Source organism: Gnatocerus cornutus, unplaced genomic scaffold (genome assembly GCF_029298725.1).
Source record: "Gnatocerus cornutus isolate USDA-ARS CGAHR unplaced genomic scaffold, icGnaCorn1.1 ctg00000023.1, whole genome shotgun sequence".
NCBI lineage: Eukaryota > Metazoa > Arthropoda > Insecta > Coleoptera > Tenebrionidae > Gnatocerus > Gnatocerus cornutus.
The window spans coordinates 288111-312974 of record NW_028275375.1 but is presented as its reverse complement, the minus strand read 5'-3'; the positions used below and the strand labels follow the sequence as shown (position 1 = coordinate 312974).

The 24864-nt window shown below is 34.8% G+C and overlaps 2 protein-coding genes across 2 annotated transcripts in view; one reads left to right on the top strand and one right to left on the bottom strand.

Moving 5' to 3' along the window:
- Positions 1 to 24864, top strand: part of LOC148166157 (uncharacterized) — an 87679-nt gene that overhangs the window by 18023 nt on the left and 44792 nt on the right. The gene's annotated exons all lie outside the window — the stretch shown is intronic.
- Positions 1 to 24864, bottom strand: part of LOC148166158 (uncharacterized) — a 94673-nt gene that overhangs the window by 29849 nt on the left and 39960 nt on the right. The window contains exon 2 of the mRNA XM_088048863.1: positions 17951 to 17997. Within this exon, the coding sequence (XP_087904989.1) occupies positions 17951 to 17997 (47 nt within the window). The remainder of the gene's footprint in view (positions 1 to 17950; positions 17998 to 24864) is intronic.

The following is a 24864-nucleotide window of genomic DNA, read 5'->3' as shown; positions in this document are numbered from 1 at the left end:
CTTTGTTAAGAGTTGGTTTTATGGACCAACTTTCTAACTTGGAATGTGTTGGATAGTATTTTATTTGAGTTCGTTACTGAACGTCAATATTTGTCGGCTCTTTGTCTTTTAATTTGTCGCTTGAGGCAGTTTTGCAATATTTCAAAATAAACCAATTTCGAAGTTTGGAATTAATTAGGCAATGATGTTTTAAAAATTACGCAATTTCATTGTTGGCGTTTTAAGAAGGAAAAATCAACAAATGCCACTGGGTCGCGTTTGAATGTTCAAATTTCTGAATTTTAGCGAAAAGTCATTTCTAGAGTTGTGGCTCCATCAGGTCACGTTTTTTTAAATATGATTTGTTCAGTTTTGGTCAACAACTTGCAAAATCTTTACTTAAGTATCAATTAAATAAGCGTCCTAGCGAACTAGAGAAGTCGCCAGGAGAGTTAGTGTCGACTAAAATATTTATAGTCTAAAAATGGTGGAGGCGCCGGACTAATTCAATCCATTTTTGTCAACAAGATTTAAACGAAATTGGTATTAGAGCAGTAGAAAGTCATTTCTAAAGTAGAGTTGTCTCCTCAATGGAGATCCAAGGCCCGTCTTGCTCCATTAGGTCGGATAAATTAGTAAAATAACTTTTTTTTGGGTGCCTCGTGTCCACTTTTGTTTTTTTTTCAGTTTTGCTCAACAATTTGCAATACATCAATGGAAAGGCAATTAAATAAGCTTTTCAACGAACTATAAAAGTTGCCGGAAGAATTAGATTTGGTCAAGATATTTGAGTAAAATTAAAGAAAATTTCGAAAAACGAACGGTTGCTAAAAGCTTTTTGACATTTTTTTGCAGAAAACTCCAAAATTTGTTCTTTGATTTTTGATTGTGATACGTCGTTATAAAGGTTGAGATCTCTGCTTTCCAACGCGGTGTTAATCAAGTTATTATCTTTAGCCATTTAGAGGTCACATGACAAAGAATAAGAAGCGATTTTTCGAAAAAATTCAAGTCTTCAAGATTTTGTAAGAAAATTAATTAGAATGACTACAAAATTCTAGTTTTTTATAAATCCTGCATTCCTAAATTATTTCACTGCCCAGAATACAGAATATTAAAAAAAAGTTGTAGAATTTAATGGAAATTTGTGTATTTTGAGATCGTTCTAACTAAAATTTGTCAAATGTGTAAACTAATAAGCTAAAATCAGCTAATAAGCTAAACAATTTTAATAACTTCCTTATTCTTCTAACATTAATAAAATCGGCAATGAAAATCTGGGAAAATAATTTTTTTTTTATAGTTTTTGTATTAAAAACGGCGAAATTGTGCAGTTTAAAAGCAATTTGTGCATTTTGAGGCCGATCTAAAAATGAAAATTTTTAAATTTCTTATTTCTTATAGTAAAATTATGTAATTTAACTTGGATAATTAGCAAATTGGTTTTAATAACTACCTCAAATTTCATTCTTCAAGCGTTAAATTAGGCAGAATTACAGAATTTAAAATCAAACTTAGAAAAAACGACAATTTTTTCTAATTTTTTTAAAAATTTTCTAATTTAGCACTGTCAATTCGAGTGTCTTAAATAATACAAAAATTTCAGAGTTAGCAAGTTTAAATAAATAGAAATTTTTGAATTTTGACTTAAAGTTACAAATAAAAAATTCAATTTTCAAGTCCAGACCTGCAATTAGAAATGACTTTTTTTCTAAAATTTGTTTACTAAGGTAATTATCCCCAATCTAGGTGTCCCAGAACGCTCGCACTTTAAATGGGCCAATCACAGCGCTTCTGCGTGTAATCCAAGGAAAAATTGTTGTTGGTAACTTAGCAACGGAGCACTATCTCGCGATCAATGGGCTGTGATTGGCCAATTTAAAAACATTTTGATGTGAGCGTTCTGGGCCACCTGTATATTTAATAACGAAAACTGCTGTTCCAGGTAACGGTATAATTAGCCCCGTGACTTTTTCGCACTAGTACCACAATGAGCATCCGGTTTCCTCTCTATTAATAAATAATAGCCGTAAGGAGTGGCGAGTGGTCAGGCATAATTGACGTCATTTCCGGTTATCCTTTCATTTCATAAATTAATACAAATCGCCAGCAACTCCATTAAACTCTCCACCGGTTGCGTGTCTTTGAAAAGAATTTTCCTTAGTCAAGTGTTGTGAATTGCGTGCTCGCTAACGCTTACATTTATCATTTTCTACCTTTTTAAATTCATCATCGACAACGTCTCTGACGACCATAATAGCGCTCCGGCACGATTCGGAAAAAGCGTGTCCTGCTTATGTAAAAGGAAAATTGAGAACTCGGGAAAAATTACAACATTACAAGTCTTTAAATGGGAGAATTTCGGGCATTGCAGCAGCGCTTATCTAAAACAACAAACGCAACATTTCAAATGCATGCAGTGCGGTGTCGGCATCAGATGCAGTAATTAATGAATGTTTCCATGAGCAATAACACAAACGTTTCGGGTTTCTCATTAATGCCCAAACTAAAACCAGGCCGCGACTTTTTTTGTTCAGCCTCATTATCGTGTTGTTTTCGATTCGGCCCGAATTGCGGCCGAGGGAATTTATAAAAATAAAATAACTTTTGCCTTTGTCAACGTAAATCCTTATTGGTGCTTGACCGGCGAGGAAACTGAAAAATGTTTTTCCCGTTCTCTGAAGGATTTGCGAATTGTCAATCTTCCTTTGTGCGAAAATTACCGGAGGCATTTGAATAATACCGAAAAATGACGCAGTTTAAGGTGATGACGATCGATAGTGTCTCTTAGGGCGCTGTAAACAGGTGGTTGGTTAGGAGGATAAAGCGGGCTTTAGATCCAGGCCTCTGCTTTTACCTTGATTAAACTTACATACGTGGATAATTAAATTGAGACAAAGAGGGCAGAGGTCAGTTGTAATTATCTCCGCTTTTTTAAGACGTTTTTATGTCGGGAAAGAATGACGTTTAGCGGTGCTTTAACTTTTACTGCGTACTCCAGAGATGGCTGTAAGAAGCTTTCCAATGTAATGCCAACGTAACTCTGTGTGATCCGAAAGCCACCTGAGCTCTAAATTGTTTTCAAACTAGTGTACACCGATTCCCGAGACAATCATATTTCATGGACGAATTGCCGGGGAAAAATTTCCCTTTGTTTATTTGCGCTTCCATTATTTTCAATCTGCATTTACATACACATAAATCCCTACGTTTACAATTAGGAATTTTTTTAATCGAATAAATGCAATTTGGGCTCTCATTTTATTGCCGCTTTTTATCGTATTTCATTTATGTGTTTTAAATTACATCACGATGTTCATTCCATGGAAATTTATGGAGATTCTTTTGTGTTATTTTGTAATTAATTAGTAGGTATTTCGGCTTGTTTACAAAACTGTTTGCTCGGACTTGCGAATAAGGTCAATGTAATAATAGTAATCACAGGATTTACCTAATTACGGATTAGCTATTTGGTAACCGTCAAACGCATGGTTAAAATAAACTGCTTTACAAATGGGAAATGAACATGTTGATCGAGTAATAATTCAGTGGTTTCCACCAATAATGTGCAAAGCGAAATTTGTTGGAAAGTCAGGCAAAAATTTCATATTACCAACAAAAATGGCAGAGATAGTAACCAATTTGCGTTATGAAATGAAATATTAAATTTCCAATAACGCAATCAGGTCTGGATTCAGAGATTTTCTTGAAAAAAAAATGTTTTTTTGGACATTGCTAACATTGCTAACTTTGACACTTTTTTTTATTATTTAAGACCCTCAAATTAATTGTGTTAAATTAGAAAATTTTAGACAATGACAAATTTAGAAAAAAATTGACGTTTTCTCTAAGATTATTTTTAAATTCTGTAATTCTGCCCATTTTAACCCTAGAAGAATGGAATTTCTCGTAGTTATAAAAATCGATTCGCTAATTATCGACGCAAACTTACATAATTTTAGAACAAGAAATGAGAAATTTGGAAATTTTTATTTTTAGAACGACCTCAAAATGCACAAACTGCTCTTAAACGCCACAATTCTCACATTTTTAATACAAATACTATAAAATTTGGGAGCGCTGCTATTCAAGACTCGAATTAACGGTGCTAAATTAGAAAATTTTAAAACAAATTACCCTTTTAGAAAATTTTATTGTCTGAGCGAACCGTTTTTTTCCAAGATTTTTATTAAATTCTGCAACACTGCCGATTTTAATGTTAGAAAAATGAAATTTTAAGAAGTTATTAAAATTAAATGCCTTACTATCGGTACCAAATTACATAATTTTACAGTATGAAATTAAAATTTACAAATTTTTATTAGAACGATCTTAAAATACACAAATTTCTATTAAATTCTACAACTTTTTTCACTGTGATTTGGAGTTTTGTGGCCATTCAAATTAATTTTTTTACACGTTCAATTTTCGAAATTTTCAACAGTTTTCCTCAAATATCTTGGCCAAAACTAATTCTCCAGGCGGTTTCTATGGTTCGTCGGAAAGCTTATTTAATTACTTTTCTAATGATATATTATAGCGTTTTATGATTTTGCAAGTTGTTGAGCAAAACAGAAAAAAAGCAAAAGTGGACACGGGGCACGCAAAAAAAAACTTATTTTACTAATATCTCCGAGTCCTGACCTGATAGAGCAAAACGGCCTTCGGATCTAGAATCAGGAGGCAATTCTACTTTAAAAATGACTTTCCACTGCTCCAATACCAATTTCGTTCAAAATTGGTTGACTAAAATGGATTGAATTAGTCCGGCGCCTCCACCATTTTTTAGGCTATAAAATCTTAGTCAACACTAACTCTCCTGGTGACTTTTATAGTTCGCTGAGATGCTTATTTAATTAGTAATTACCTGTCCAATGAGGTATTATAAAGTTAAAAAAACTAAAAAAATCAAAAGCAAACGCGTTGCACTCAAAAACAAATTATCCCTGACCTGATGAATCAAAACGGTGACTTTCCTTTGGTCTAAAATGACTCCTTTGGTCTGCGGGTGTTTAAGGTTGATTGTTTTTTTAGCTCTTCCATAATGAAAAGCTAAATTTGTAATTTTGTTGCTTTTTCGTCTTCTTCGTTATGCGCGGATGGTAATTAATTTTAAAGGCTTTTTATTAAGCCTCTTAAATTATAACGGTGTCATTTTAGGAACTGTGCGGAACCAATAAAAATGAAATTGTTTACGAGGTCTTCCTTTTTAATGGAGAATAATTGAATCCGGCCCTGTTTAGAGAATTTCCCCAGTACCTCGTTGTTAAATACGAGTACGCGCATCTCCTTATTCTGTTTGTAGTTGCGAGCGCAGTTAGAGTAGCGATAAAAACGTCAATGCACGATAAAACGAACAAATTCCCCTGAATGCACCTAAAATTAGAGAACGTGAATATTTGCAGGATTACTCTCAAAGGTTTGAGAACAATAGCACGTAATAACATACATGAATATGAGCGATCTATTATATTATGTTGCTTTGTTTAGTGCGCGTCAGTTTTGGTTATTCCCGTTTCCAGCCGATTGAAAAACGCAACATTGATCAAAAGGAGGGAAAAACCGATTTTCCCTTGTTGTTTTGTTTTCTTGCGGACTTGGTTCGCTGAGTTAATATCGCCGTAAGGCAGTTAGCGCGAGTCCTCCTCTGTATTCCTTCATAATAAGATTATATCTTATTCGCATCACAAAGAGCAGGTGAGGAAGGTTAGCAAAGTAAACAATCCGATAACTCAGACTGGATGTGATATGGCAACATCAAAATACGAACACGTTACTAGTAAGCCCTCTGGACAAATTCAATTAAGCGTCTCCGTCAATTCTGAGATTTAATGGCGACGCGAGATGACACATTTATTTCGTGTCATTCATTACAAGCTGATTGTTTGAACAAAGAATAAACTTTTTCGATCAGATCCTTTAAATAAGTATTTGAATTCCTTTGAGGAGGCCGCCTAATTTAAATAGCAAACTTCTCTCGGCTAATAAGTTTGCTTCAAAGCTTCGCCAAATGAGTCCTATCGTTTCCAAACACTAATTTGTTTTCGCGCAACGGTTATCAAAATAAACTTTTTTTTTTCCTTAGACTCTCTTTTGCTTTGCTCGTGGACGAACTGCAAGCTGGAAAAACGCACGGATTTTCTTTATTTCTCATTAAAAACTTGCTGCAAACTGTTTACACAAGAATCTTGCAGTAACTACGGAATTTTGCCTGCATACATGTTTTTGTAGCCGCCAAGTCTAAAATGCGGCTCTGTGATTGGTCGAACAAGAACTGTCTCATTTGTCATAACCTATAATTTAGGTTGCAAACGTCACTTTGACAGTATTTTTTTATTTAAGAAACGCTTTGCGCCTTCGTTTTTCTCGGCATTTTTTACAAAAGCCAAAATTTGGAGTTTTTCGCGAAAATTCATGACTAAAACTTCTGATATCGATATTTCGCTTATTTTTGGAGTAACTTGACCAACAAGCTTTGGAGCTCCAAAATTAAGCAAACTAATTGAATTTTGACACATTGCATTGACAGTATCCCAACACCACCATTGCAACCTCTGCAAGAAGAACGAATTACACGATGAAAATTTCGGATGGACTTTGCAACCTAAACTGACTGTAGGTCATCGCCTCGCAGGTACATTGTGACTTCCAATAAATTATTGATTGCTCCTCATCCTCAATAAGGTTATGTAATCAAGTGGTGGCGAGTCAACACGTCGTTAAAAGCAATCCAGCAAATTTATCAATATTAGGAGGCCATTATCGGAATGGTATGTAACAGTAATCGGGGAAAATATCCACTTGTGTACAATGAGGGCGTCCGGAAAATGGGTCACCACTTCGAGTGAGCTAGTTTTTCCGGCTAATTCCTCGCACTTTAGCCCGGCCAAGAATCGGTAGATATTGAATTTCTGGCGGTTTGTTCCGTGGCAAAAGTTTTGATTGGAACGTAAAGTGTTCAAAGAACGCGCCTGCTTAAGTTCGCCTCTCCCCAGTTGTATAGCCCAGGCAGCATTCCAAACAATAATACACCTTGTTTCATTATCATTTCGTGGCAATCCGGCGAAATGAAGAGCCTTATTTCATTTTTGTGTTGTTAGAACCGAATCAAGCCTGGGGCCTAGGTTTCTGTTGCCAAGCGACATGCTTATCGAGATGTATTTTCAATTTGGAAATATCCCGTACTGTAAACCCGGGATTTATGCTCTCGAAACATTCGAGTGGTATTTTAAATAAATGGTTGAATTTCACGAGGTCTTTACATGTCGATGCGAGGAAACTTTTATATTCGGTCCTCAATTAGAACGTCCTCGAGGGACATAAGCCATTGGAAATATGCAAATAACCACAAGCTTTAGACGCTTACATAGTTCCCCATGTTGTTGCATTAAAACTTTAATGGACTCGTGGAAAAGCGACATTGTTAAAAAACTAGGGCGAAACGGGAGAATTTCAAACATTCCGATCAAACGGGAATGTTTAAAACGGATTAAAATATAATAAAATCTGACGTTTGAAATTGCCTTTCGACAAGCTCGAATTAATGAATTCCTCTTGTTCCTTTCTACATATTGGAAATACTTGAAAAATGTACCTCGGGGAACTCGCTAAATCTTTATTGATGGAACGCGGATCATTCCTGTAATAAATTACAATTTGACGGCTACAAAAATTATTACAAACTTATAACCGGCACGAGTTAATTCAAGTTTAATTCAAGTTATTAATACTCGCTTTAGCGGGGATTAAACTCCACTCCATTATCCAAACTATGTGTTATTAGTTTATTTCATTTTAGACAGTTTTCTTGCATTAAAATGTTTGTTGTTTAAAAATTAGCCAACTTTCTGCATCCCTCATAAAATGGAATCAAACTCTCTGAGCGAAACAAAAAAAATTCGTGGTGAAACGTCCTAATACCAAGTAATTTTACGCAAAATCCAAAACCGAGAGAAATATTGAGATGCGGTTTGCGCCATCGTTTTTCTCGCCATTTTTTTACATAAGAAATACAGGGTGTCCGGAAAGTGGCGCACCACCTTGAAAGGGGGGTAATTGGGTGATCCCCAGAGTACCAAAAAAATGTTAAAAAAAATTTCAGACTCTGTTTTCGCAGAAAGATCAAAAGAAAATTAGGAAAATAGCAACACTGCTCAACTGTTCCCCCAATAATTTAAATTTCTAGTATTCAAAGCCATAGTAACGTTGCTGTTGTATTGTTGGCGTTAGTCAGGTCGATTCATGAACGAGTAATGTAACTATGGTTTCAAGTGAACGATGCCACACTGATCGACATTGTTGATTCAAAAATTTTGTAAACAGTTTTCAGGCATTTTTCAGAAGATTTTTCCGATTTTTTTTGCACCATGCCTTTGCGCAAAATGTCGTTTAGATAACAAATTCATTTAAACCTAAAATAATTGCACAGAAATCGTTAACTTTGGCATTAAACTTTTCCTCTTCAGTCCATCATATCTCGAAAAATTGAAGACATGAATTTTTTTTACATTTTTCCGGTTATTTATGGCATTGTCCGATGATACAGTATCACGGTGGTGCGCGACTTTCCGGACACCTGTAGTTCTAATTTTTTTAAAAGTTGAAAGTTGCAAATTTTTGCGAAAATTCATAACTAAAGTATGCCAAACTTCTGATGATATTGATAAATGAGTTATGGCCGATCAAAGTTTTGGAAAGTTGATTTTCATTTTTCCTCATTTTTCGTTAGTTAAATATTTCGGAAACTATTAGAGATATTGAGATGCGGTTTGCGCCATCGTTTTTCTCGGCTCATTTTACGTTAGAAAAAGTGCTTTAAAGCCTAAAATTCGATAGTCGATTTTTTACGAAAAAAAAATCCGACTCAAACGATGAAAAATTTTCAATTCTTTTATTTTTGACCATAACTCGTAAACTCTGTCTGATCGATCTCAAATTTTGGCAGTAGATAGAATTCGAGCTCTTCTTTCGAATGATATATATAATGCAAAGGTATTAAACACACGTTTTGACATTAAAAACAGTGATTGAAAATCACTCCAAAATGACCACTTCCAAACAGTTTTTGGCCAATGCTTTGTTTATTTCTTAGGCAAACTCAACAAATTTTGACTCATTTTACACAGAATTTCACGCTGAATTTAAATTCAGATTTGACAACAAATAACTGAGTCAAAACAATTCGTGCTCGCTATCTTGAAAACTATTCTAGATATTGGAATGCGGTTTGCGGCATCGTTTTTCTCGCGATTTTTTACAGAAATCGTTTTTAGATTTTCCAATAGTCGAAAGTTGCAGTTTTTTACGAAAATTCATGGCCATGGCAAAGTTCTGAAATCGATATCTCGCTTATTTTTTGGAGTAGATTTTCCGCAGATTCCGAATCTAGGATTGAAATTCAGATCCGACAACAAATAACTGAGTTAATTCAAGTTTTTACTACCCGCTTCAGCTATCTTGTGGGGATTAAACTCCACTCCATTATCCAAACTGTGTTGTTATTAGTTTATTTGATTTTGCATACTTTTCTTGCATCAAAATGTTAGCCAACTTTCTACATTTCTCATCTACCGGAATCAAACTATCTGAACAAAACAAAAAAATTCGTGCAATCCGTCAAACCTAAACGAGAATAAAATGATATAACAGTCCGTAATGTGCAGTTTTTTCAGCGTAGGTGCTCTTTATGTTATTACGTCTTTATGAATTACATTTTTCGCGTAGTTTAATTTCATAGAGTGCAACAAGCAGCGAGAAGAAATTAAATTCTACAGAATTCCATTATTGACTCAGAATAAAAGATCAAAAAGTCTTTACAATTACCGTTGGCGAAAATCTGTGTAGTTCGGTTTGATATCGAGGTGAATTATTAATGAGCTGCCACAGCCACTGAACAATAGCTACAGGAATATCAGCCAATAATGTTTGTTTGCAATTTTCAATTAAAGTTGATTCTGAATTTGAATAAAAAGCCGATTTCCTCCGTGAAGCCCGAATTGAATTCAATCGTGAAAAGCATGTTTATGATCTAATTAAGTAATGGAGAGTCTTTGAAGGAGTGACCAGTAACATGTGGTCTTCTCTTTTGAATAAAACCTCGAGGCAGTCTTTCACAAAGCTGTTCATTTGCATTCAGCTTGGGAAAACTGCTTCGCGAGTGCCTGTCAACTATGTATTAACACAAAATGAATTTCAACGTGAACGAAAATTTATAATGCAGAGTTTCGTGATTAAATTTGCTTTTAGTACTCGATACAACGATTCGTCTGATTTTCTCAGGTATTTAATCAAAGTTTCATAAGGAATTTCGAGACTCTATAAAACTCTCAAGCATCTCCGGCGTGACTGACTTAATTTGTTCTTTATTTCCACGTATTTAAATTTTAATTATTTATCACTGTTTTCACAACGCTGATGTGTGTGATGGTTAAAATGATTTTCTGCTTGCTTGAGTTTGACAGTTTGAAATACAATAGAAGCCGCCGGGATTTGAGCCGGAAAACTGAAATATGAACATTTTGTGTACACACGTGTAAGCGAGTTGATATTTCGGAAACACACATTCTGCTTATTTTGATAAAAAAACGGCGAATAAAATCTTCCCTGGACCGAATTGAAATTGGAAAACATCGCCACAACGTGCAGTGTAAACAAAATGACCGCGTACGATACGAGACAGTTATTTTTTTATTTAAAGTTGGAATCTTGACGAGTTTAGTTGGGAAATTTTAAGAACACACGGTTGGCATCGCTTTCCCTCAGAATTTGACACCTCTCAATTCTTGTCATGAAAATGTCAGATCGTCTTTTGTACCCCAAAACCCAACATTTGCAACGAAACGAATTACACGATGAAAATTTCGAAATAGTGGCCTTGGGTGAACATTTGCAACCACTGTGTGTACATTTTTGTGTGTAAATCAGGCTTATTAATTATTTAAATTTAAATTTTTCAAAAGTCGAAAATTGGAGTTTTTCTGAAATCGATATCTCGCTCATTTTTTGAGTAAACTTGCGTTATTATAGCTCATTTTATGCAGAATTTTGCGCAAATTCCAAATCTTTTAAATTTTTCAAAACGTTTCTAATTCTTGTCAGTTGATTGTGGCGCCATCTAATAATCAACATTGATATGTAGCCATTACAGGCATCCAACTTCCTGCTGCTAAAATTGCAAATCTTCTCTGTTTAAACTTAATAATAAATTACAACGACCGATTTATTGGTGTTTTTCAGTTTTACACGTTAGCAACTCTGAATTTGTCGTAAATTATATCATCCGAGTCTTCCACGCCCGCTACATAATTAAAGCTTTTGTTTGCTTGTCCAGCACGGACCCTCCACCAAACAAACTAGACTTTTTCAAGAATACGCTTAGCCCTGTTGAAATTCAAAGAGAATGCTTTAAGAGATTACAGCGCTTTGTTTGGTTAAACTTGAAGATATGAAATTCAAAAATATTCACCTGCCGCTTTCAGTTTGATCAAAAAAGTAAAATTCTTTCATCACAAAACGCAAATTGTAGTAAATCTCAAACATCTGCATGGAAACACAGCATCCCAAATCGATATTCACTAGATTTCCTAAAGTTCTTTCATCGAATTGGGCCAAGGAAGAACGACCCGATCAGTTTGTGTACGTAATTAACGTTAACGAAACAATAGGCGAATTTCGGGGAAACTTGAGTTGTTTTCACGATAGTTAAAGACGCACGAGACTTCAATTTACCCTTCGATCCCAATCTGGGATAAATTAATCTCGGGGTTGAAATTTAAAAGAAACGGCCGTGGAGCCGAATGTCGATAATTAGAGCGCGATTCCAGATGGACGACGCGGAGATCAGCGGTCTCTTATTGACTCCCAAGAGATTGCGGAGCAGAAACAAACGCGCTGACACGGATAAAACTGCAAGAATCAATAAAAGCAATTTATATCATTCTATTTGCTATAGCATGCACCCCGTACCACTTATTGTTGACAGCTGAGGCCCGCGCGCGTCCTTCTTTCATTTCACCATTTCAATTCCGTAAAGAGACTCTTCGCCGCTTTTTTTTAAATTCGAAATTCGGATTTCAATTTTTTTCACGACGGAAATTGAATTGATCGCGGAGGCTAAACTGATTTAATTTTGTTTAAACAAAAAAAGTCGTGCATATTTCAGACGTGTTTGTTATTATTCACTTTTCTGAAGCCCTTTCAACAGTCATGGAGCGACGTTGACGTATAGGTAGACGCTGTTCAAATAAAAGTGATGCTCTTTGGGAAATTGGTTTCTCGATGTGTAGGAAGTGAGTTCAACGGGATTATAACTCATAATACAGAGTGAATTCTTGAAAGTTTAATCGCACACTCGCATCGTTACAAAATACTTAAATTATAATTTATCAAGACAATTTTCCTAAAGTCGAGCTTTCAATTTCATGGGATTATTTCTAATAAGATCGTTCGATTTCGAAAGAGACTTGGATTTATCAAAAACTCGCTCCGAATGAAATTAACAACAATAATCGACCTCCTCCTCGAGCTAGAATATTTCAAAACTTCCATAATTGGCTCCAGAAGTTTACTGAGCGATTCTGACAGAATGTGAAATATTTGAGTCGACCACAACATCGCGGTCTGATGGACAAAATTTGATTTATCGTCGCAGAAAATTAAATTATTATTCGTACAACTATTTCTGGTGATATTTTCCACGTGCTCTTTGGGATTTCGCATTACAATAAAATGCAAACAGAAATGGGGAAGCATATTAGTAAAGTTCCAGCGAGTTTTATTTCCTCGAGGAAGGAAATACGATAATGGTCTACAATATCGCGAGAACAAGAACTGGAGGTTTATTTTAATGTGGATTTGCTGCATCTTTACGATGCTTTTTCAATTTGTGTAATCTAGATTTTAAGAGAGTCTCGCGGTTTTGTGTGATTTACAAGGAAAACCGATGAAGGGAATTGTACAGGAGGGGAATGGAAATAAATTGCTTTCATTGTGAGATAGTTTTGTTATGTTTATGTATAGCATATGGAAACTCCGGGAGTTTATATTTTAGAAACGGATATTTTTACAAGTGGAGACTCGTTTCCATGCGAAAATGGCGGAAATTTCTAAAGCAGGTCAGGACTCGGATATGTGAGAGAAACTGATGAAAATTTCGAAAAACGAACTAATTTTTACTTTGGTGTTTAGCGACACTTTTTCTCGTAACAAAATGGACGATGTTGATTGGAATTGTATTCAAACCCAAAAAAGAATTCATTCAAAAAAGAAAGTGGTTTTTATAACAAAAAACGCACCCAAGCCACCTATTCGTTTTTTGTTCATTGGTCACATGTTTACAAGCTAATTAAGGCGTGTTCATTGGATGATGATTTATCCACAAAATTTCATTTAGAGTAGGCTTGAGAAAATTGACGCAAGTCGCGAAAAAATTTGACAGTACTTTGACGTTTGTCATTTCATTTACTTTCAATTGATTTTTAATAAATTATTGAATCTGGTGTTACATAGAATACTTTCACTCCAACATAAAGCTCAAAATCCATAAAATTACGAGTTTTTATCAAGATTCAACGGCAAATTGTGGCAGAAATGTGCATGAAATCTACAAAATTCGTAGAGAAAATTGCTAAATTTTAAGCTAAATGACGAATTTTCTTCCGACATGACTTCTATGTTTGTCTCCTTCATAGTCTACCCTAAATAAAAATTAGGAGGATCAAAGATATTAGGAGGTATAAAAACGCACAAAACAGAAGAAGTTGAACTGTAAATTCACTGAATTTTGTTTATTGTCAACACATTTTGGACCAATGAAAAGTCACCGTTTTGCTCAGGTCAGGACTGGGAGAAATTAATACAATAATTTGTTTTGCAATGCTGCGCGTTTGCATTTTATTTTTTTCAGTTTTGCTCAACAACAATCACGAAACTTTATAATACATTATTGGACAGCTAATTTTTAATTAAATAAGTGTTTTAAGAAACTATAGAAGTCTCCAGGAGAGTTAGTGTTGAGTAAAATATTTATTGGATAAAAATGGTGGAGGCGCCGGACTAATTCAAAATAAAAATTTCTAAATTTCTTATTTCTTGTTTTAAAATTATGTAATTTTGCGTCGATAATAAGCGAATTAATTTTAATAACTACCTGAAGTTTTAATCTTCTAGCGTTAAAGTAGGCAGAATTACAGAATATAAAAATAATCTTGGAGAAAACATCAATTTTTTTCCCAATTTTCCACATTTTTAAAGTAAAAAAACCCGTCAAATCGTTATTATGTTTTTGTTTACTTTCAATAAACCGAATAGAGACACTCATAAATGTTACGATCCCCATAAAAAGTTTTTTACATTTATTGTCGCCACTCAAGAACTCTTATCTTGATCCCCCCTGAAATTTGATGTGTTAGAAATCGAAAACATATTTAAATGGAAGTATGAAGTAGTCGGTTTATTTATTGCGCCTGATACTAAAAGTCCTCCTATAAATAGGCAATCTATCTAAATATTTGCGACGTCGTCAAGACCCGCTCGTGTGCCGCTTCCCCATGCTGGTGAGTCGCCACCGTTGCCAACAAGTGAAGCGAACTGGGTTAAAAATAGCGAACTAGACCAAGCAAGGGTGAGAGGGTGAAGGTCTCGTCCTGAACTACCTGTGGAGTGTTATGTAGCAACCCCAGCTTTCAACCCCGTCGAGTGCCACCCTTGCCGAAGCGAACACTTTTCCTGTTCGGCATTATATTCCACACCGATTATCGCTACGCGAGGGGATGGAGACTTTCTTTTAAACTGCGGAAATAAAATTACATTGCCAACCAGTCGATTAGAAAGATAAAGCGAAACACGGGAAATTAACAGAGAGGCTCTATTTAATCGAAACGCAAAAATAACTCGTTCGTGTCTGGATTGCGTCCATCACGCCGACATTAAAGTGATAATTAAACTTTACACCCTATTGGCTCAATAAAGGAACAATCATTGAGAGAAGATGTCCGCGAGATCTTCAATAATCTCGTTATGCAAAAGGTTCGTACGGATTTTTGCAAGTCAAACGGGGAATTAATATCGCTGAGAGTCAACACTCGAGTTCAATTCGTGCTTGTCTAAAGACCATATAATTAAACTTAAATATTTGTTTCCGGAGCTCGGATGCTCCACGGTTTGGAGACGTTACAACACCGCATTGCAATGGGAAAAACTGGGGCAAAAACCCAATCCAAGTTGGATAAAAATCGGCTCTATTTTTCTTCACTCAGAGTGTGCTTCGCATCACAAAAGCGCAACGGAACAATAGAACACATTTCCCACTACCTACTAGTTCGTTAAAAAGTGGAAATTTCATTTCGCTTACACGCAATAATGCAAATTTCGTACATTTTCTTAAAATTCGTCACGAAACTAATTAATTCCGCTAGTAAAAAGGGAATTTCCGATTTTTTCGTGGAATTAACCCACTTCTTGGAATCGGGAAAACAGCAGCGCGCCCACGTCTTCGCTCAGCGTGGGTTGGTTTGTTTCAATACTCTCTTTATTTACGTCTGATTATTGGGTAAGTTAATCAGTTAATTTTGAGATGAATATTTGATGGTTTAAGGGTAAGCGACATGCGGACATCGATTATGCATGTGATGGGGACCGTGTCAACGTCGATCACACAACTTCGGAATTCCAAACCGTCCCAATGAACAGATTAAACCTGAGTCACGTATTTGGAACTAGAAGTGAGGACGCTTCGGAAATTTCGTAGACTTAATAAGTGACTCTAAAATAGTCATTTCCCCAAATTTCATAACTGTGGCATTAAAATTACTAAAATTACGATTTTAGAGATAGAGAACGGCAATTTTAAAGTTTGTTTCAAAAATGAAAATTTCTAAAATTTGTGTCTCTTGCTCTAAAATTTTGAAATTTCGGAGACTGAATAAGTGACTCCAAAAGCGTAATTTCCCCAAATTTTATAGCTGTAGCGCAAAAATTACTAAAATTACGATTTTTTAGAGATGGAGATCGTCAATTTTTAGGTTATTTCAAAAATAAAAATTTCTAAAATTTCTATCTCTTGCTCTAAAATTTTGAAATTTTAAGGACTTAATAAGTGATATTAAAGTAGTAATTTCCCGAAATTTTATAGCTGTAGCACTAAAATTACCAAAATTAGGATTTTTAGAGATGGAGATCGTCAATTTTTAGGTTGTTTCAAAAATAAAAATTTCTAAAATTTGTGTCTCTTGCTCTAAAATTTTGAAATTTCGGAGACTGAATAAGTGACACTAAAATAGTAATTTCCCTAAATTTCGTAGGTGTAACACTAAAATGACAAAAATTACGATTTTTAGAATTGGAGATCGGCAAGTTTTAGGTTGTTTCAAAAATAAAACTTTCTAAAATTAGCGTCTCTTGCTCTAGAATTTTGAAATTTTGTAGACTTAATAAGTGACAATAAAATAGTAATTTCCCCAAATTTCATAGTTGTAGCATTAAAATTACCAAAATTACGATTTTTAGAGTTAGAGATCATCAATTTTTGGTTTGCCTTAAAAATGAAAATTTCTAAAATTGGTGTCTTTTGCTCTAAAATTTTGAAACTTTGTAGACTTATTAGTGACACTAAAATAGTAACTTCCACAAATTTAATAGCTGTAGCACTAAAATTACCAAAATTACGATTTTTAGATTTGAAGATCGGCAATTTTTGGATTGTTTCAAAAATAAAAATTTCTAAAATTTGTGCCTCTTGCTGTAGAATTCTGAAACTTCGTAGAATTAATAACTGACACTAAAATAGTAACTTCCCCAAATTTCATAGCTGTAGCGCAAAAATTACTAAAATTATGATTTTTTAGAGATGGAGATCGACAATTTTTGGGTTGTTTCAAAAATAAAAATTTCTAAAATTGGTGTCTTTTGCTCTAAAATTTTGAAACTTTGTAGACTTAATAAGTGACTCTAAAATCGTAATTTCCCCAAATTTTATAGCTGTAACACTAAAATTACTAAAATTATGATTTTTTAGAGATGGAGATCGACAATTTTTGGGTTGTTTCAAAAATAAAAATTTCTAAAATTGGTGTCTTTTGCTCTAAAATTTTGAAACTTTGTAGACTTAATAAGTGACTCTAAAATCGTAATTTCCCCAAATTTTATAGCTGTAACACTAAAATTACTAAAATTATGATTTTTTAGAGATGGAGATCGACAATTTTTGGGTTGTTTCAAAAATAAAAATTTCTAAAATTGGTGTCTTTTGCTCTAAAATTTTGAAACTTTGTAGACTTAATTAGTGACACTAAAATAGTAACTTCCACAAATTTAATAGCTGTAGCACTAAAATTACCAAAATTACGATTTTTAGAATTGAAGATCGGCAATTTTTGGATTGTTTCAAAAATAAAATTTTTTAAAATTTGTGCCTCTTGCTGTAGAATTTCGAAACTTCGTAGACTTAATAACTGACACTAAAGTAGTAACTTCCCCAAATTTCATAGTTGTGGCACTTAAACTACCAAAATTACGATTCATAATAATAATAATAAATGACGACTTTCCAGAAGCTCGAGTTACAAAGTAAATCCAATTAAAATATACAGTGTGTTGCAACGATTTGTCCTCAGCGGGCCTAATGTCCGAAGAATCGGAAATATCGATGCTCGATTAAGAGATGTGATTTTTGCCATTATTTTTCTCGTGTGATGGGGACCGTGTCAACGTCGATCACACAACTTCGGAATTCCAAACCGTCCCAATGAACAGATTAAACCTGAGTCACGTTCTTGAAACTAGAAGTGAGGACGGTTCGGAATTTTGCGAAAACTGCCGCCTGAATTTGCAAATCTCTAATGTTTGTGTTGAGCAGTGACTGAAATTGACAAGTTCCTCGAAACTCGGCCGGTGTGGCGGTTATTTGAGGGCTCATTTTACCCAGAATTTCGCGCGGATTGCACATTCCACATTTATTAACTGAGAATTGACTTACCCCTTAATCCTGATCCAGAAGGTGTGTCGCCAGGCACCACTCTGCAACTAACAAAAACGAATTATGGTAATGAATCTGATAATGAATGCCGACTTTTCAGAAGGTCGAAATATAAAATAAATCTAAATAAAAATAAACGCGAGTTCTGCGACACCCTTGTACAACGATTTGTGAACAAAATTGTAAAAAAGCACATTGTTTGAAAATCCCCGATCAACAATAGCGCGAAAAAAACGATGGCGAAAATTTCTAAAATCTGTGTCTCTTGCTCAAAAATGTTGAAATTTCGTAGGCTTAATAAGTGACACTAAACTAGTAATTTCCCCAAATTTCGAAGCTGTAGCACTAAAATTACCAAAATTCCAATTTTTCGAGAGAGATCGGCAATTTTTGGTTTGTCTTAAAAATGAAAATTTCTAAAACCTGTGTTTCTTGCAGTAAAATTTTGAAATTTAATAGACTTAATAAGTAATACTAAAATAGTAATTTCCCCAAATTTCAAAGCTGTGGCATTGAAATTACCAAAATTCCAATTTTTCGACAGTTTTTCTCGCGATTCCGGAAGTCAAAAAACTATTTTCGGTCCATTTCTCTTTTATTTTTGAAACAAACTTACGTTTATTTGGACTCAATTTACGCAGAATTGCACGCAGATTCCAAATTCGTCAAACCGTCATAATTTTTCTGCCACTCGACCGAAACTGGCGAAATTTTCAGTTTCCCTTTATCTTCCAAACAGAATCCCCTCAAGAGCAGAAATAGGCGAACTTGAAGCTCAATATGGGGAAAACAGGTCAACTGAAGCAAACTGCAATATACAGCTTGTTAGTTCGAGTTTCATTTTTGTACTTGATTAGTTAAGGCGCACTTCTTGGCCGGCGAAAATAAAAAATTCGTTGCGTTTTCGCGGCGCTGCCATTCCATTTGTTCTTTTCTCCTTAAGCGCATCCCTTCATAACTCATCAGCATAATGCTTTGGGGCAACAAAAGGTAGAAATAAATCTGACTATTCAATGGCCAACCCGCATTAAACCGATGACCCTCCATCCTGCATCAGGTATGCGATTTCCCGTTCGCCAATCTCCGACTGTCCTTTCCAATAATCCCGCAAATTCGAAGCATCGTTTATGATTTACCTTCGTGACATTTCAGTATCGTACATTCTAATTTAGTGTTGAAGTGTAACGCGAGAACGAGCTCTCGGCGCATATCGAACACCTGCTGGCCGCCGAAAGCAACAGTTTGCCGATAGAATTTAATTCTCAGATTATACTTTCCAGTTTTGAGCGTTCACCATCAATTTTTTTCAATTTAAGCTCAACAGTTTCCCCGTATTGTTATTAAACTCGCGTTTCGTCCGCCGAGATTTATAAGAAAAATTCAAGCGTGGCTCGGCGGAAAGTCGTTATGCTTGTACAGGGTAATTAAGCTGAAACATTCAAAGAGCCTTTATTACACTTGTGCTGGACTCCCGCTTCCAGGTGTATTGATTTCGAACCTCCTGGATACGCTCTTGACGACTATGTAGGGCGCCCCCTCTTTCAATGCCCTTTTTAAACTCTGCCACGGTGGAAAAAAGATGAATACGGTTTAGGGGTCGCGCGGCGATAAGGGAAGAATTACAAGGTGATTCCCAGCAATTTACATGAACAAGACTGTAAAAAAGCACATAGTTTCAAAATTCAAAATCTGATAAGATAACAACAATAGCGCGAGAAAAACGATGGCGAAAACCACATTTTTCTATCTGTCATAGTTCCGGAGTTAAAGCATTGATTTCTAAAATCGGTGTCTCTTGCTTTAAAATTTTACAATTTGATTTCCTTAATAAGTAACTTTAAAATAGTAATTTCCCTAAATTTCATATCTGTAGCACTAAAATTACCAAAATTACGATTAATAATAATAATAATAATAATGAATGACGACTTTCCAGAAGCTCAAGTTACAAAATAAATCCAAATAAAAATCGGCATCGCTTTCCGATTCCGGAAGTCAAAAAACTATTTCCGGTCGATTTCTCTTTTATTTTTGGAGCAAACTTGCGTTATTAAAGCTCAATTCACGCAGAATTGCACACAGATTCCAAATTCGTCAAAACGTTATAATTTTATGCCACGTCGACCGAAACTGGCGAAATTTTCGGAAAAACAAGTGTGATTGCCTGTTTTAAAATTGAAGAGCCAATATCACTCCGAGATGGCCGCGTTCACAATTCCACAAAAGAAAATATAGTTTAGATGTTGATTTGACAGTAATTTGAAAGCCGAGCTGCTTTTAACGTATGAGTTTTATATAATGTGATGGAATATTTTTCTGCGCTGTTTCTCATCGATTAACTTCAGTGTCCTTTGCTTAAAACCACGTGGTCCCCATCTGGTGCATTATGGAACACAACACATTGATCCATTTCGAAAGCAGCTTATCCCAAAGTGAGAATTAATGACGGAACAAAAGGGTTGCAGCTCAAAGTTTCGCTTTTTTAAACCGAAATACAATTCAAAATATAAATTCAATACACGCAGGTTTAAGTTTCATGTTTATTAATGAAAAAATAATTAAAATCTTCCATTAAGTTTCGGTTTAATTCTCCGGCCTAATAATCAATTACATCCATAATAAACAGATAAAATATGCAAAGCAATCAATCAGTGTCGCAACTTGGGTTAATCAATACTGTAATCCCTTTAAATTACATTTTTCTGGGGATTTGTCGGACCAAATGTGCGTCGAACACATTACAATTTTATAATTACTCCGATGGAAATTTTTCGATGAAATCGCAATTATTTACCGCCGCGGAGATTTTTGCAGATTTTAGACAAAACGAGGGATCAAGTTTAAAACGCCACGGAACTCCAACATACATGTTTAATAAAGAGACTTTTTCTTTTTCGGAGCACTGAATAGAAAACATGATTAATTTCAAACTTCGTTCTCTTTTTTAAACATTTTATTATCAAGATAATTTCGGGCAGTTTTCATGTGTTTAAAACTCCCTGAATAAAAGGTAGACGCTAAATTAATTTATTTTTATTCTGGCTGACGGCGCTTTGAATAATTTTAACAATCTAAGCGCTCTTTCATCATATTAAAACTGGGATATGAAACGACACTGGAAATTTCATTCGGTGCAATCTCGAAGATTTACGTGTAACTCTCCTGTCCGACGAACAAATTTTGGCTAATTTTTGAAAATCAAGCTAATTTGATGAAAAAATCCAAAACTGGGCGAATTTTTCCCGTCCGATAACAAACATATGAGTTATGGACAATGAAAGTTTCAGAAATTCGAAAATTCATGAGTAAAAGTATGTCAAAATTTTGGGGTCGATATCTCGCTTATTGTTGGGAGTAAACTTAAGTTATTTACATCAGTGTACGCAGAATTCTAAGCAGATTCCAAATCTGGGATTTAAATTCAGATCCGACAACAAATAACTGAGTTATGGCCGATCAAAGTTTCGGAAAGTTGATTTTCATTTTTCCTCATTTTTCGCAATTTTTAAAGTTAAATAATCTCGGAAACTATTTGAGATATTGAGATACGGATTGCGTCATTTTTTTTCTCGGCTTATTTTACATCAGAAAATGTTCTCTAAAGCTCAAAAATCGATAGTCGATTTTTCGCGAAAAAAAATTCCGACTTTTTTTATTTTTGACCAAAGCTTGTAAACTATTTGTCCGATCGACCTCAAATTTGGCCACTAGATAGATTTTGAGCTCCTCTTTCAAGTGATATAGTATATTTTAAAGCTATTAAATATCGTTTTAAAACATTGATTGACATTGAAAAACATCAGAATTTTTGAATTTTGTTCAACAAATGACTGAGTTATGTCCGTTTGAATTTTTGGGTTGTCGCCAGAAGGCCAAATTTTTGAAGGTTCAAAACAATTCCTGCTCAATATCTCGGAAACTACGACAGATCGAAAGAAACGGTTTTCGCCATCGTTTTTCTCGCATATTTTAACCAAGAATTCATTTTTAGATTTTCCGAAAGTCGAAAATATGAATTTTTTGATAAAATGCGCAACTGAGGTCGACATCTCGCTTATTTTTGAAGAAAAAAAATGCGTTTTTTTTTACTCAGTTTACGCAGAATTTCCCGCATATTCCAAACCCGGGCTCAAAACCACGATGCGGCAACAAATAACCGAGTTATGGGCATTGAAAATTTCGCTTGCTCTTTCAAATGATGTAAAACTCCTTGAATAAAAGCTTGATTCTAAATAGATTTATTTTGATTTTCTCCGTGGGCGCTTTGAATAATTTCAACAATCTAAGCGGTTCTTCCATCGTATTAAAACGACACTAACATTGCAGTTTCTAATGAAATTCGTTGCAATCCGAAATCCTCTCCTGTCCGCCACGCAAGTTTTGTCAAATTTTTTAATCTACGACATTGTTTTCGTTGCTTTAGCCAAGCCCATAAATCAACTTAATGTTTCTCGGATCCCGTGGGAATGATTTTCGCTACTCTTTGAACTTTTACTGCAATTGTTTTTGAAGAAATTTCCCAAGTTTTAATGCGATTTTTAGACATTAGCGACTCTGGAAATGAAAATCCTTGGAACTGCTGAAATCTATTTGTCTCAAACGCGAAATACAGGGCCGTCTCTGCGAATTGAAGAACGCAGTTGTGCGATTAGTCACTTTGTAATAAAGCCGTAAATTTAATGAAATCGCATTAATGCGTATAAATAGCGGAGATTACGGCGATGAGTTATTTTATTTAATTTTGGCGCGCAAGCTTGGAGAAATTACAAATTACAAATGTAGGTCATAAATAAAGTGCAAAAAAAAGGAAGAATTCAAATGGTGGAAGTAATAACAAGTATACAATGAAATATCGCCGACAATCAACAAAAGTGGCTGGAGCTTTTAAGGTAATGTCCGCGACAGTGCGCACAGCTCCAACTTACCTGAATCGATCAACGAAATGATCAATTAACTGTGTAAACGGGGGAAAAATTCATGGCGAGTAACAGGTGCGTCGTTCTACCACATGAAAACATCTCACACGTGGGTAATAACGGAAGGAATAATGATGTGCTAAATGGAAACTGCCTAGCCTTGATAAACAGTTTACTTTCCAGAGAAACGGTCCCCGGGGCGTTTTTAGTTCGTTTGTTAGCGACCTCTAATTGTATTTGTTTTGCTGGAAGTGCTCATCTAAGTACACCCGTCTTAGCTTATCAGACAAAAGCGATTCTCTCTGCAATTAACCCATTCACGCCCGCTACCAGAATATTTTTTTCATCAATCAGGGTTAGTTTAAATACCTGAGTGATCCTACATAAAAATTGTGAAAAAAAAGATAGTCTTCTATTTTTTCTAAGCTCTCCTATACAGGTGTCCCAGAACTCGCGCTCCAGAGAGATGGTAAATTTCAAAACAAAAATTGTCTAAGTTTAATAGTATTCGAGAACGGATAAAAAATTAAGAAACAATCCCGAAAGCTTATTCGAGAAATGAAGTAAAAGGTCATCCCAATTGCCTAGGCAACGAGAGTGTAATGTTCATCTGACCAATAGGTGATGGTTTATGTCCATAGTAACCGATTTTCAAATTCTGTTCAGCTTCGGGATTGGTTTTTGTTTGACACCTCTGAAATGACGTCGTCTTTTGTTTTTTACCACTTTTTACGAGTTTTTGTAGGAATAATCGATTTAATAGGACTGTGACAAAAATGCATCAGATTTAATTTTAAATTTTTATTGCCTACGAGCCACAAATGCGATTTTTTTTGGTACTTTCGACGTCATGCAAGTAAGCAAATAGTTGTGCTTCTCGTGAACAGTCAGTGCCATTATTTAATAATTATTACATAAAAATGCCCTTAATTTTTTGAGTTAAAAAATTTTAGTTTCAAAATTTTGGTTCAGAATTGTTGCCTCCATAAGCCCTTTCTCTGTGGGGCACGAGTTCTGGGACACCTGTATATAGGACAGCATAATTTACGACTTATAAAAAAAAATCTTATAGAAAAAATAATCGGCCCACCCTCGAATATGGGGAAATAATCGCAGAATTAATTGAAGTTTTTTTTGATAAAATCAAATAAAAAATAAAAAATGGCAAACTTCGAGAAAATAACGTTTGTGCGCCTCCGTCACTTTTCATGAGATTTGTGATACTCATTTGCGGCAAAAAAATCACCTTTTGAATGTCTAGGCAATCAAACGTGACATTTCGAATAGTTGGTTTTATTTTGCAAGTTGGCATCGCTGCATAAATGTCAATTGTGTCAATTTGTGTGCCGATTTGGAGGCATATGACCTTTGAAAATAATAAAGGTAGATTAATTAAGTAGAGATTCCACAAAAATTTGCTGAAACACCCAACCTATTTCCCAGCTGATGAAATTCCCCTAAATGAGGGAATGACGTTTCAAATTCAAACCAAAAGTCAAGATAAATAACTATTAATAATTGTCGGCGCACAAAATTTCGTGTTTGACACGGCTAGAAAAGGTTTTGGAAATGCTCGCCCTCCAGGCTCGGATTTCAATACTTTCCTTGCATTTCCAAAAGACCATTTTCTAGCCTAGTGAAACAAATAACTATTTTTTCTCAAAAAAAGGAAAATTTTGTTGATTTTATCATCTTATTTTTTTTAATGTTTTCTAAAAAGTGCATTTCAAAACAAAAATTTTGAAAAAAAAACATCTCAATAAGTTAATTTATGAAAAAGTTATAGCAATTTGACATTTTTTGGAAAAGTTTATAACTTCTTTTGGGTTGTGATGAAAATTTTTCAGCCAAATCAAAAAAGGTCGAAGTCAAAAGAAATTGGGTATGGAATGCCCCATATTCAGTTTAACATTTTACAGCAAAAAAATTGATAAAAGCGAGGTTTTTCAATTTTTTTTTTCCTAAAAACTGAATCAACCATTTGCTTGGAAAAAATGT